The sequence below is a fragment of the Sander vitreus genome, chromosome 7, assembly GCF_031162955.1.
Source record: "Sander vitreus isolate 19-12246 chromosome 7, sanVit1, whole genome shotgun sequence".
NCBI classification, from domain to species: Eukaryota; Metazoa; Chordata; class Actinopteri; order Perciformes; family Percidae; genus Sander; species Sander vitreus.
In genome coordinates, this window is record NC_135861.1 from 13,653,179 (window position 1) to 13,665,404 (window position 12,226).

Sequence of the window (12,226 nt, forward strand, 5' to 3'; positions counted from 1 at the left end):
GAAGAAATGTCTGGAAGCGTAAAGACATCAACAGTGTGTTTCCAAACAAATGAAGGTCTTTCTTGCTGATTATTTCTTATTGTATTTCCTACGTATCTTCGGTAACAGTGATGCATGCATTTTACTTGCTAAGAACTAATTCCGACTCATTAAAATAATATTTAAAAAGCCAACAGAGAAGAAGTGTTTGGCAGCCCCATATGAAAAGCGAGATATTGTTTTGTTATGACAAAAACAAGCTCTCTTTATGTTCTTTTATGAAATGAAATTGCGGAAACGAGCAAGCAGTACTGAATTGAAAATACATCACTATGCAGAAACAAATACTACATGACACCCTGTTAACAATATTACAAATGAGACCGTCAGAGATAACATAATGGAACAGAAGACATGATGCAACAACTTCTATACAAAGTCAATCTGATCGTGTCTGAGCCTATTCAAATGCAGTCATCTGCTAAACCATTACCTAATGTCATACATCCCCTGGATCTACAGAAGGACAATTAAGTGGGAAATCGAAAGAGAGGCCACCCCTTATTGTTCCTGTGCCTGCATTGGTTGGGTGTCACAAACACCACATCCCCATATTGATTCTTCTATTCGTCTATAGAGTTGATGGATGTCCCACAAGCTCCTGTCTATGGGAGTTTAAAATGAGATTACAGATTTTTATCACCTGGCGGCTGGCCAGTCTGCAAGGCTTTGAAATGAGACAGGACTTAAATCTTACAAAGAGAAACATGACTTCCACACAACTACAAAGAAAATGTATAGAGGCCATGCAACATAGTACCAAGACAGTGATAGCCACAGGTTGTGTTCAAAACGTATGACCTTGTTTACAAAATTACCTTAATGTGATCCTGCCATTTTCCATTATTTTAGGGCCTCTAAGTCATCAAGGCCCAGTGCTGTGATGCTATGCTGCTCTATGAACAGGCACTTCTCTTTAAAGTTAACTATGTTTAATCCTCAGCCTACCTACAGGTACTGTAAGCATTTCATCTTACCCACAGGTGCCACAAAAAACTCTGTATTATCATATCAAAGGCACCCTCCTTCACAGGAAAGAAAAATCTGGATTTGATGATTTCAGGCAAGTACATCCCTACAGGGCCTGGTGGGCAGACATCATCAATGCATAGACTGCAAAATAATGGAGAGAGAAACCATAAAAATCCTTCATCAAGGGCCATTAAAAGCTTTCTCAGAATATGGGCCATAAGTCCAGTGTTGGTGAGGGAAAAATCACCTCTCCCTGAAAGGCAGTATAAATCTGTGTGCGCTACGGCCCCGTGTTAGCCGCTGGCACAATAAAGAGCTTGTCAGAAATGAACTACTGGTAATAGGTTAATTTATTACCACATGCCACTATATGATGCAGTTATATATTCGTTCTAATAAAAACTACAGATTGCATGACAACAAATTAAACTTTTTGTTAGACTCGCACCAAAGCTACACTTTTATTCTGCAGGATTTTCAATCAGGCTCAGTTGTAGTGAACCTTTGAATGAGGCTATGAATCAATAGGTAGAAGAATACAAATGTGCATGATATGTTGGGAAGAAGACAGACAGGTTGAAGGCATTAGACATTATTTGTTTCTCAAGACAAGAGGTGTGAAGTAAGATCAGTTTTAGATCAAAGTCAGCGAAACCCTCCTACTCACCATAGAAAGACAGTTTTCCTTTAGCAGAGTTTCTTCCTCTGGTGTTTTCAGCCACACATTCATATACTCCCGCATCCTCCGGCTGGAAGTAAGGGATTTCTAAAACTCCGCTGGCTTTATTTATGTCCACCTTCCTGCCAAAAGAGGCTCCGTCCACTCTTCTCCAGCTGATGGTTGGCACTGGGCTAAAGGCATGAAAATATAACACAAAGCAAGGCCACAAAATGTAAAAAACTCCTGAAGATTGTCTTATCTAGAGATTTAGCTCAGGCCAATAAACAGTGAATACTGAAAAACACTAATAAAGCATGTCAATGTTTACTTAATCTTAACTTTAACTGGTGAGTGTTACTTATTTGGGTGTACAGCACAAGAAGGAGTCATTAAAATATGAAATCTTCTGCGCTCAAAATCACATCATGGGGTCCTCACACATTACCATGCAGCTTAGATTGATACAGTAAACAAGTAATGGTGTAATTATATTGTATGACGGTGGGATAATAACACACAGTGGAACGTACTTTCCAAGTGCAAAACATTCCAGTTTGACAGTTGAGCTCTTAGCAACAGGGACAACCTCAGGGAACTGCACTTCAATCTTTGGCTCGTATTCGCCCATCACACCTGGAGTTACAAAGAGAGAAATATAGAAATGATGCCACAAATTGTCTGAAGTGAATTCTTTCAGCTCAGGGCTTGAAAATGTCACAAAGAAACAAAATCAAAACAAGTTTAGGTGACACCACTGTGTTAGCTAAAATAAATTATCACTCTTTTTCTTTGAACACTATACTGTGTCTTTAGATTTAGATTGTTCTGACCACTATTGGGATTGTGACTTCATCAAAAAAAAACAAAAAAAAAAACAGTCCTCTCAGAGTTCTCTTTTCCAAACCAGTCAGCCAGATAAAAGTCAACTTTAAAAGAAAACTTTGATAATGTGACCAGCTGGATTGTTTTACCAAGAGACTCACCATTTTGTTGGACGTGTTAAGCAACAGAACCCCGCAGTCTACTTTCTATCCTATCAAATGTCCTAACCAGACAACATTACTTCAAAAAACAAAAACAATTCATCACTCTTCCCTTACTTCGAGCTCTACGGATAGTAAGTAGGGTAAAACTGTCATACCATCAACCCGCAGCACTAGAGGAGTTGGTGGTCCTTGAACACTGCTTTTGGTGACCGTGTTGGTAACTACGCAAGTGTAGTTGCCCACATCAGAGGGTTCCACTTTGGCGATGTAGAGGTTACCTGTCTTCTGGGACACAAATCGTCGCGTGTCCTGTATGACAAACGATGGGTACACGTTGAAGATCCATGTGAAGGTAAGTTCTGTGAACAAAGTCAGGCACACAGGGCACAAGTCAAAAACACATACACTATGTATACATCATCTATACCCATGTAAAGATAGTGTGTACTGCATTAGGAGTCTCATCATTTTGGTTTAAGTGGATGCCTTCAGGGATAAAGCAATTAGTGGAATTGACTGAGTACCAGCCTTCCATGATTAAAAACACAATTTATAATTGAAGAGCAATTTTCTCTTACACACGGATAAATGCCCTCAATATGATAAAAGTTTAACAGGTTCACTATGTGGGAGTGATGGTGCTGAGAATATGAATGATTGACTTTTCTGGGGAAGTAGGTATTAACATTAACAGCAGGAATGTTGAGGTCTTTCCTGCGGTGGTACGCTTGACTTTAAGATTTGCAGTCTGGTGGTGAAAGCAGTAATTGTGAAATATAAAGTCTACTTTTGCTGCATTGGGGGGGTTAAAGAACACAACAGGACGTCACACAAATGGGCCATTTCAGTGACACTGCCACCGCCACACAACCCTGCGGCAAATCGCTATTTCCTGGTCTGAACATGCACTTGTCCCTTTCAAAACCAATGCAAGGCACTTAAATCCCATCTGCTCTAGTATTGCTGCTCAGTGACATCCAGGATAATGCCATGTTCACACTGACCACACTGTGGTGTGGGACCTAGTGGGGGTCCTGTAGTAGAGGACTATGACAAAAGAAAAAAGCAAGGTTGTCCAAAACAGTTGAACCTGGCTCAACTTCTGATGTAACTCAATGCAACATTATCTAGCAAATGTAATGTGATGAAGAATCATGTACATGATTGCATAAACTATTATTGCAAGGAAGGAAAATTGGTTGTTGTGGTAATACCTTTCAAAAGTTGTAAAAGCCTAACCATTTTCCAGTGTTTTGGAACCTGGGGAGCCTTCCAACACTTGGATGTATTACTCAAATCAGCCTTCCTATTGGATCCTATTTCATTGTTTCTCCGTTACCTAAAGACGACTTAGGGCCTGTGGTTGTTCTGGCAAAATATCTTTATAAATGTGAGAGCATTACATTTGTAATAAGAAAACTCACCCAGTGTCTTTTTCTTTTATTTCATCTACCTTCATTTTCTTCATACCTCTTCTTGGGATTTATTACCTAATAAGAATGTATTTAAAACACAGATACAGTAGTTGTACATAAAACAACGAGCATATCCTTTTGTAGCTGTCATGTAGTAGCGGAGGACCTTAAATCAACCCATAAGCTGCAGATCCTGCATAAGAAATGGTAATGCCCAATAAAACCAATGTTTTATAGATCATGTTTTTCAGTATAGTACAGTACCAGCTATTCTACTATTCATCATCCATAATAACAAACTTCCGGGAAAGACTCCCAGTACCATCAACCAAATGGAGTGCTGTCAGAGAGGCTTTGCACTAACAATCAGCAGCATTATAAAAAGGAATGATAGTGTTTTGACATATTGACACAAGGATAGATTGCTCTGGACCATATTGCATCCCTGTCCCAAAAGCAATCTTGGCCGTTGGTAAAAACTTGTCTAAGCGATGACTCGGCACTACAGTACAGTACAGGGAATAATTGAGACGAGAGTTGGACACTCATCTACTGACTCAGTGTTCTTAACTTCTGCTCTTTAGAGGGCAGGAGGATGTGTGGGCTTTGACATATTACTGTAACCTTGCAAATCACAACGTGATAAAGAATCTTGAGAACTTGTGATGCACATGTAAAAATAATTCTCCTTTTCAACAAATACAAGTACAGAGTGGTTGTTTTTCTGTGGGTTGGACTGGTAGAGGACAACCTGACCTTGTGATCATCCCAAGAACACAACGTGAGATTGAAACTTGGGACCACACAGTGTAATCACATCTGTCTCTCTGTTTAGTGCCAATGATGTTTCCTGTTTTCCAATGTGCCACATTTTGAAAGTTATAATATGTATAACTCTGTTAGCTTTGTACGTCTGCTGACAACCTTACTGACAGATATGCATTGGTTTTAAAGAAATAGTTAGAAATTTGGGGAAATACGCTTATTTGCATTGTTGCCGAGAGTTAGATGAAGAGATTGATACCACTCTTCTATCTGTACAGTAAACATGAAGCTACAGCCAGTAGATGGTTAGCTTAGCATGAAGACTGGAAACGGGGAAACAGCTAGCCTGGCTCTATCCAAAGGTAAACAAAAATATTATTTATCACTTCAGCTGTTTAACTGCGCCCATAGCATCTGCTATTCAGAAATAACAAACTGTATAATCGGGAATCGAGTATTTAACAGCCATGTAATGAGCTAAGCTACGCTAACCGTCTCCTGTCTTTAACAAACAGTCATGGGAGCATTATCAATCTTATGATCTTATGTGTATTTCCCAAAAAGTTAAACTATTCCAAAGACTAATTTGACACACATGATACGAGTAGTTGCATTTCGATTTCAATGTTTATCTCTTGTGGTTTCTACTGCCATGAACTCCATCTGAGCCTCTGTCATTTGAATCAACCATAACTTCATGGCTTGATCCATCCGACCCATGAATAGGAACAGCTGTAAAATCCTCTCTCCCTTAAATAATACATCCCAGCTCTTATCCTGACAAGGTCATGTATATTTAATGTCCGTTTTTGAAACAATATCTTCCAAAGGTGCAGGGGACGATAAACTGGAACAACAGCAAATAAGAGTTTACTAATTGGTTAGTTAAAGATTTATGGTGAGAAACAGGAAGCAGGAAATAGGAAGTGGAAAGTACCAATGGTTATTTGATGATTCAACTCTGCAGATGGGCAGTAATGGAATAATGCAATCATGACTGACAGTGAGTGGCAGATTTTCATTGTCCTTCCATTTAGCCCTTGTATAATGAACAGGCAGCATCAATTCCGCCTTAATGATCTGAGAGGAGCGCAGAGAAATGCAACATGACAGTCCAAGGACATACTGAATCCAGAGTGGGTTTTTGCACAAGTGTGTGTTGTATCAAAGAAAAGTATATGCACAACGTGAGTCAAAGTTTGTACTCGCAAGTCTGTTCCCTAGACAGTAACAGCCATTAACCAGGCATACCTATCTGTATTCATAACACACAACAAGTTCACTCTATGAAATGGCTTAGGTCACGCACATGGGAAAAATCCCTGCAAGCTATGTGTGTTGTTACTGGCCAGCGAGCAGCCTCTGTTTTGAGGAAAATGCACTGCAAAGAGAGAACAAGTGATTTCAGCCTTGAGTAAATCTAAAAGGCCCTATTCCATTAGTGAAAGGAGGTCAGATGCATTAGATTCTGGACTCATTCAGACCCTCTCAAAGCAGAAGATGACGCAGACTGACATCTAATGCAAATACAGTACAGCGGACCCTGGAGCGCTCACTTGACAATATTTTGGTAATTTTTAAAGTGCAACTTCAAACTATTACAGTTTAAGAGCATCCTGGCTGCACCAAACTACTTCCTGTAGCTGTCTTGAGGGTTTGGAGGCATCATTAAAATGAAATAATGGCCTCCTGAATCATGCATGGGATATTGAGATCCTTTAAAGGGGAGATGAGGCAGATCATTGTCTAAGGCTGTAATGCACTGATGTTGAATTATGTCCCGTCACCCTTTCCTGTATGAGAGCATGTTTCTCACTTTTCCAACACTGTGAGAGTCATTTCAAATGCACGCATCATGTATTTACCACACCTTTCTAATGTATCGATATTATTTCCATGAATGTATATTAAGAGAAAAACAGAGACAAATTTGGCTGCCTATTGATACTTCATGTTCAAGGTATAAAGCTGGTTCACATTTTGTGATTCCTTTTTAAAAACATTTCCTATTATACAGTCATGTGAAAAAATTAGGACACCCATGTCCTAAAGTTGACTAAAAAGAGGAATTAAAAAAATCATCTTTTGCAAATTGATCTTAATGCCTTAATTAAACAAATGAGGAAAAATCCAATCTTTAAGGAAACCAATTTTCTTTGTGAATGAATAATGTATCGTAAATAAATAAATGTTCTTCCTTAAAATACAGGGGGCATAAGTAAGTACACCCCTATGTTAAATTCCCATAGAGGCAGGCAGATTTTTAGTTTTAAAGGCCAGTTATTTCATGGATCCAGGATACTGTGCATCCTGATAAAGTTCCCTTGGCCTTTGGAATTAAAATAGCCCCACATCATCACATACCCTTCACCATACCTAGAGAGTGGCATGGTTTTAGTTAGCCTAATAGCTGGTTTGATTTGCATTGAGAGATGATTTTATGGAAAGTACCCCATGCCAATCTCTAGGTATGGTTAACGGTATGTGATTAGTTTTTTAGCAGAAAAGCAAAATTCACTGGTTTCAGCTTCTCAAATCTTTTCTGATTTTGAAAATAAACTTCTCTTTCTCTCAGTTTTGGACTGTTGCTCAGATAAAACAATACAGTTGAAATTTCATCACTGGTTGTGGGAATTTGTCATGGGCATTTTTCACAATTTGCTTACATTTTACAGAAAAAAATGACAAATTATTTATCAATTAATCATTAAAAGATTTTCTATAATTTGCATTATTGATACATTGATTAATCGATAATGAAAATAATCGTTAGCTGCAGTCCTGTTTCTCTTAAAAGGAATTCAGTGGATGAAAGTGAACAGGTGCAGTACAGCCATTCATATGTGTAGTCTAAGAAGGGGCTGAATGAGGACAAGAGAATGTGACAGTGAAGTGTGTGGGTGTATGTGTACGTATAAATGTGTGAGCATGTAACTAAAACTAGACGGGGTACATCATTACCATAGCAGATATGGCCGAGCTAGCCTTTCAGCAAAGATGTTAGAAAATTGGAGATGATTCATCCTAAAGCCCATCTCAAAAGCATCTAAAGCATCCTCAACATCTCCATCAATAGGCATAATCTACAATGACAGCTGCCGAAAATATTGTCAGAAAATGGATCATTCCAAGCACTGTGCAAGGTCTCCTGAGAACAGCTATGATCCATCGCAACAAGAAGGAATAAAGGGGCAGTAGGTATAAACAAAAGCTGTATGTCCGTGTGGACAAAAGCATGCTCTGTGTCTATTTGATATAAGGAAAATAGCAGGGAAGCAGATTCATTCAAACTGACCCAGTCTAAATGAATTGGACCAAGATTAGCAGTTAGTACCTTTCACCCAAATAAAATTATTGTTGACAGTCTGAGAGCTTTGATAATGCTAATGTGTTTTGTGTTATCGTATCAGAGGTTTTGCATATTTCATTCATGGTCAGTTCCGAACATTTATTAGAACAAAATGCGTCCCCTTCTAAAAACTGTACCTTTACTGTTCTTCTTGGCGTCACAAAGTCTATGGCATCAATGTTTTTTTATTTCAACAGTATGATAAAGAGTTTGTCAAAACATCTGATGTGACATTACATTGTAGCAGTGCAAACTTACTTACTTACCCGGATTTGTTTGTCTTTAGCATTACTGATGGTTTGAGTTAGTTGAAATGAATTGAGTTCGCCTTTGTTAAGCCAAGTTAACTTTAGTTGCACTGTGTACATCAAACCTTTTTAGTCATAGTTGCTACCTCCTACCACCTTCCTAGACTCTGTGGCCAGGCTTCCTTACAATGTCCATAAATGAATGGACCAACATTCATGCACTTTTTTTATTATCACTAGTCTCTTTTACAGAGATATTCCAATATACTGCCGTAAAGAAGATCCACAGTTATGCCAGCTTTGCTTTTTAACACTGAACCAAATAACGCTGGCATCTGGAAGCAAAAGAGACGTGACGTGTAACACAACAGGGTTGGTGTCTCTCTGTCCCCCCATGCCGTATTTGTACCTTTTATACATTATATAAGTGTGGATGTAGTTATCATTCCTTGAGAGCAGGTAAAGGCTTCGTATGAGACTGGATGTGACAGATATGGGCGAGGTGCAATGTAACACTGTTAGTTACTCGTCCAGGACTCAAATCCCAAATGATCAGTCATGTTGGAGGAAGGTCCACGGGGAGTTTGGAGTCTAAATAAAAAGGATCAAGTTTTGGTAACAAATGACAGACAAGATCAACAAGAATGATTGAAGAGAATTATTAAATAAGTCTATTAACATTTTCCTGAAGACAAAAAACATCAAGACCCAGATATCATATCTCCAATGATTTAGTCAAATTTTTACCCAAACACACTGTGGCATACATCTTGGAAAACATTTGAGTGTGATGTTGTGAAATATGCAAGATCACATGTCACAACAAAACAGTTGGAGTTCTTGAGCAAAGTGCAACATCAGAAGCCTGGGGAGTCTCCTGAAAGTTATGAAAATTAGTTTATAAAGACAGATGTTACATTTTTAATGCCAATTTAAAGGGGTGATAGAATGATTATATAGGGTATATCCCACTGTTCCTTAAGGTCTCCTAATAGGGTATGTAACATTGATTGGGCTGAAAATTGCCCAGTTGCTATTTTATGGGCCCTTATGCATCCCTGTGTTTTGGCCCTATTTGGAATGAGAGCTTTTCTTCCAAATATGGTTTTCTCATGAATCTTTAGATGAGCTGCCCGCTGATTGGTTGAGGAACCACATACACATACATTGAAGACGAGACAGCAGGTCTCATATTTCAGACACTGCAATGTTTCGTTACTAAATTCACTTCTGAGACTTTTTTATGCGAGAAATCAACTCAACTCATAAAGCTCAAATATGGCCCGTTTTACAAAAAATGATGGATAATTGCAAATTTTTTCAGGAGGTCCACACAGTCTGACGAGACTTTGCTCCATACCCAGGGCAAAGTCAACGTTGCTGGGTTACTGGACTACCGGGGCTCGGGGCTCCGCAGAGCTGGCCGGCTGCCGGCATAACTATAATATATTTACAGTTTGAATTTTGTCACGCCACTTATATTACAGCTACTATAAGGTCTTACAAAGCTACAGCTCGTGTCCGATTTCAATTTAATGCATTTTTGTGAATGTGAGGAGTTTCGTTAGCTGCTAGTGTCCCTTCAATCCTATGGGTAGCTAAAGATCGCAGCAAGCTAGCTAGCTACACTTTTGGCATAACTATAATATATTTACACTTTGAATTTCGTCACGCCACTTGTATTACAGCTATCATAAGGTCTAACAAAGCTACAGCTTGTGTCCGATTTCAATTTAATGCATTTTTGTGAATGTGAGGGGTTTCGTTAGCTGCTACTGTCCCTTCAATCCTATGGGTAAAGATTGCGGCTAGCTCCAGGCCCTGGAGCTCCGTCAGGGCCTCGGCATTTGGTAGTCCAGTAACCCAGAAACGGTGACTTTGCGCGGGTATGGAGCGCTGCGGGCTTCCGGCCGTGACGGAGATCCATCTAGCTCACAGCGAGCCGGGGTCTGTAAAGGTATACACGCCGGGCACCGAGGCAGCACCGGCCGCTGTCACGTTAGCCTGCTGAGCTCCTGCTGAACTGCGACACACAGTCGGACAAAATTTGCAATTAGCCATAAATTTTCGTAAAACGGCACATATTTGACCCCGACATAGTTGATTTAGGTGAATTTAGTAATTAAACAATGGATGAACAATGTATACAATTTCTGAGATCTGCGTGACCTAGATTCAGAAGACTAAGCTGATCTCAGTGGTGTAGCCTATGTAAATGTTGTGGCGTGACAAAGGTAGAGACTAGAGCCAAGTAAGGTAGGAGTTGAGGAGTTGACGTCAACTTTTAGCTTTGTTGAGAATCCCCCGTTTTTAGCAGCAGTTTCAAATTGTGAGATTGGCAGAGGAAAGGGGTGTCAATGGGATTTTGAGGTTCTATGTATGTACTATTTACCCTCCAAACTGTCGTTTTTCCAACTATGACAAGGTAAAATCGGTTTTGCATTCTATAACCCCTTTAAATAAAATGGTGTCCTGAAATCCCCTAACTGAACTAGAGTATAGCAATGGAAGATGACAAAGAATATACAAACCCCTGCTGGTTTAACCATCTGTTAGTAAAAAAAGGTCAAACAATACATTTCATCACCCATAAAAGAAAAAAGAAAAAGCTGTGCTACTGACAGAGCAACACACTAAACTAAATTACATGGAGAGGATTCACATGATTAGAGGTGGCGTTTCAAAAGTTTTTAAATGACATGTGATGTTTCTCACATGGGTGAAGCTCCCACCTGCTGTTAACATGGATAAAATGCGATTCATCATCAGATGTGTTTCTATGCTTTAAAAAGCAAGTGTGGTTTTTACATTATAAGCCTTGTACACACTGGACAAGGTCACTCAACACTTCCAGTCCTTTCCAGAGCTGAGCAGCAGCACTCCTGAATAATTCTTAAGGTTTGAAAATGTGAGTATAAGTAAGTGCCAGAAGTCAAAACCTCCCTTGGCCTTGTTCTTCTGTGTAATACAAAATCTGTCAAATCTAAAAAATACAATTTGGACTTTCTTTAAACCCATCATGTAACAATGTGTTGTACTTGTGCCATACTTATACTTAAATGTAGTTGTCATTGTGTCCTCACATAACCGCCATAAGGAAAAAAATCTGGACGTTTGGCAGATCTAATTCACAATTGTCTGTTGGGCAATCTGTACCTGGCACACCCTTGTAAAATTACATTTTACTTAATTACATTAAGTGATTAAATTATCACATTGTAATTTATATTGTCTGGCCTCAGTTTGCCAAAAATAGGAGGAATGTTCTCACACAATAGGAATACGAAATTATGAAATGAATCACATGCTCCGAATAGAAATAATTACCAGCAGTAGATATTGAAAATACAACAAAATACAACTTTGTTGTAACTCAATGATAAGTGACTTAACCTATTAGAACAGATCAAACAATGCCGCAACAACTGTATACAGCATTTAAAACTGTTTACAATATACATTACGCAGCCATGGATAAAATGGTATAACCTCCACTGACTTCTGCATTCATTAAACACGCAAACTATCAAGATTATTTTCTTGACTCAAAGGTGACTTAAAGGTGACTCATTAAACTACATCAATACATTTCCAAGTGAATAAATGAATCCTTGGTTACTGAATATCTGCTCTCTTTTCTGACTGGCTTGCAAACAGTACAGTACAGCCTGTTTGTGTAATATGTGCAAATTACGAAAAAGGATTTGGCGCATGTAATGTTTTCAAGGAGAAGTCAGTCAATGTTGACTCATTTCTGCACTCAATGCTACAAGCCAAAAGGTCGCCCAGGG

At 39.0% G+C, this 12,226-nt stretch overlaps 1 protein-coding gene across 1 annotated transcript in view; it reads right to left on the bottom strand.

Annotated features, from left to right (window-relative positions):
- Positions 1-12,226, bottom strand: part of cntn3a.1 (contactin 3a, tandem duplicate 1) — a 79,456-nt gene that overhangs the window by 33,516 nt on the left and 33,714 nt on the right. The window contains exons 6-8 of the mRNA XM_078254732.1: positions 2,814-3,017; positions 2,203-2,305; positions 1,679-1,863 (exon numbers count right to left, since the gene is read on the bottom strand). Coding sequence (XP_078110858.1) covers positions 1,679-1,863; positions 2,203-2,305; positions 2,814-3,017 — 492 coding nt within the window. The remainder of the gene's footprint in view (positions 1-1,678; positions 1,864-2,202; positions 2,306-2,813; positions 3,018-12,226) is intronic.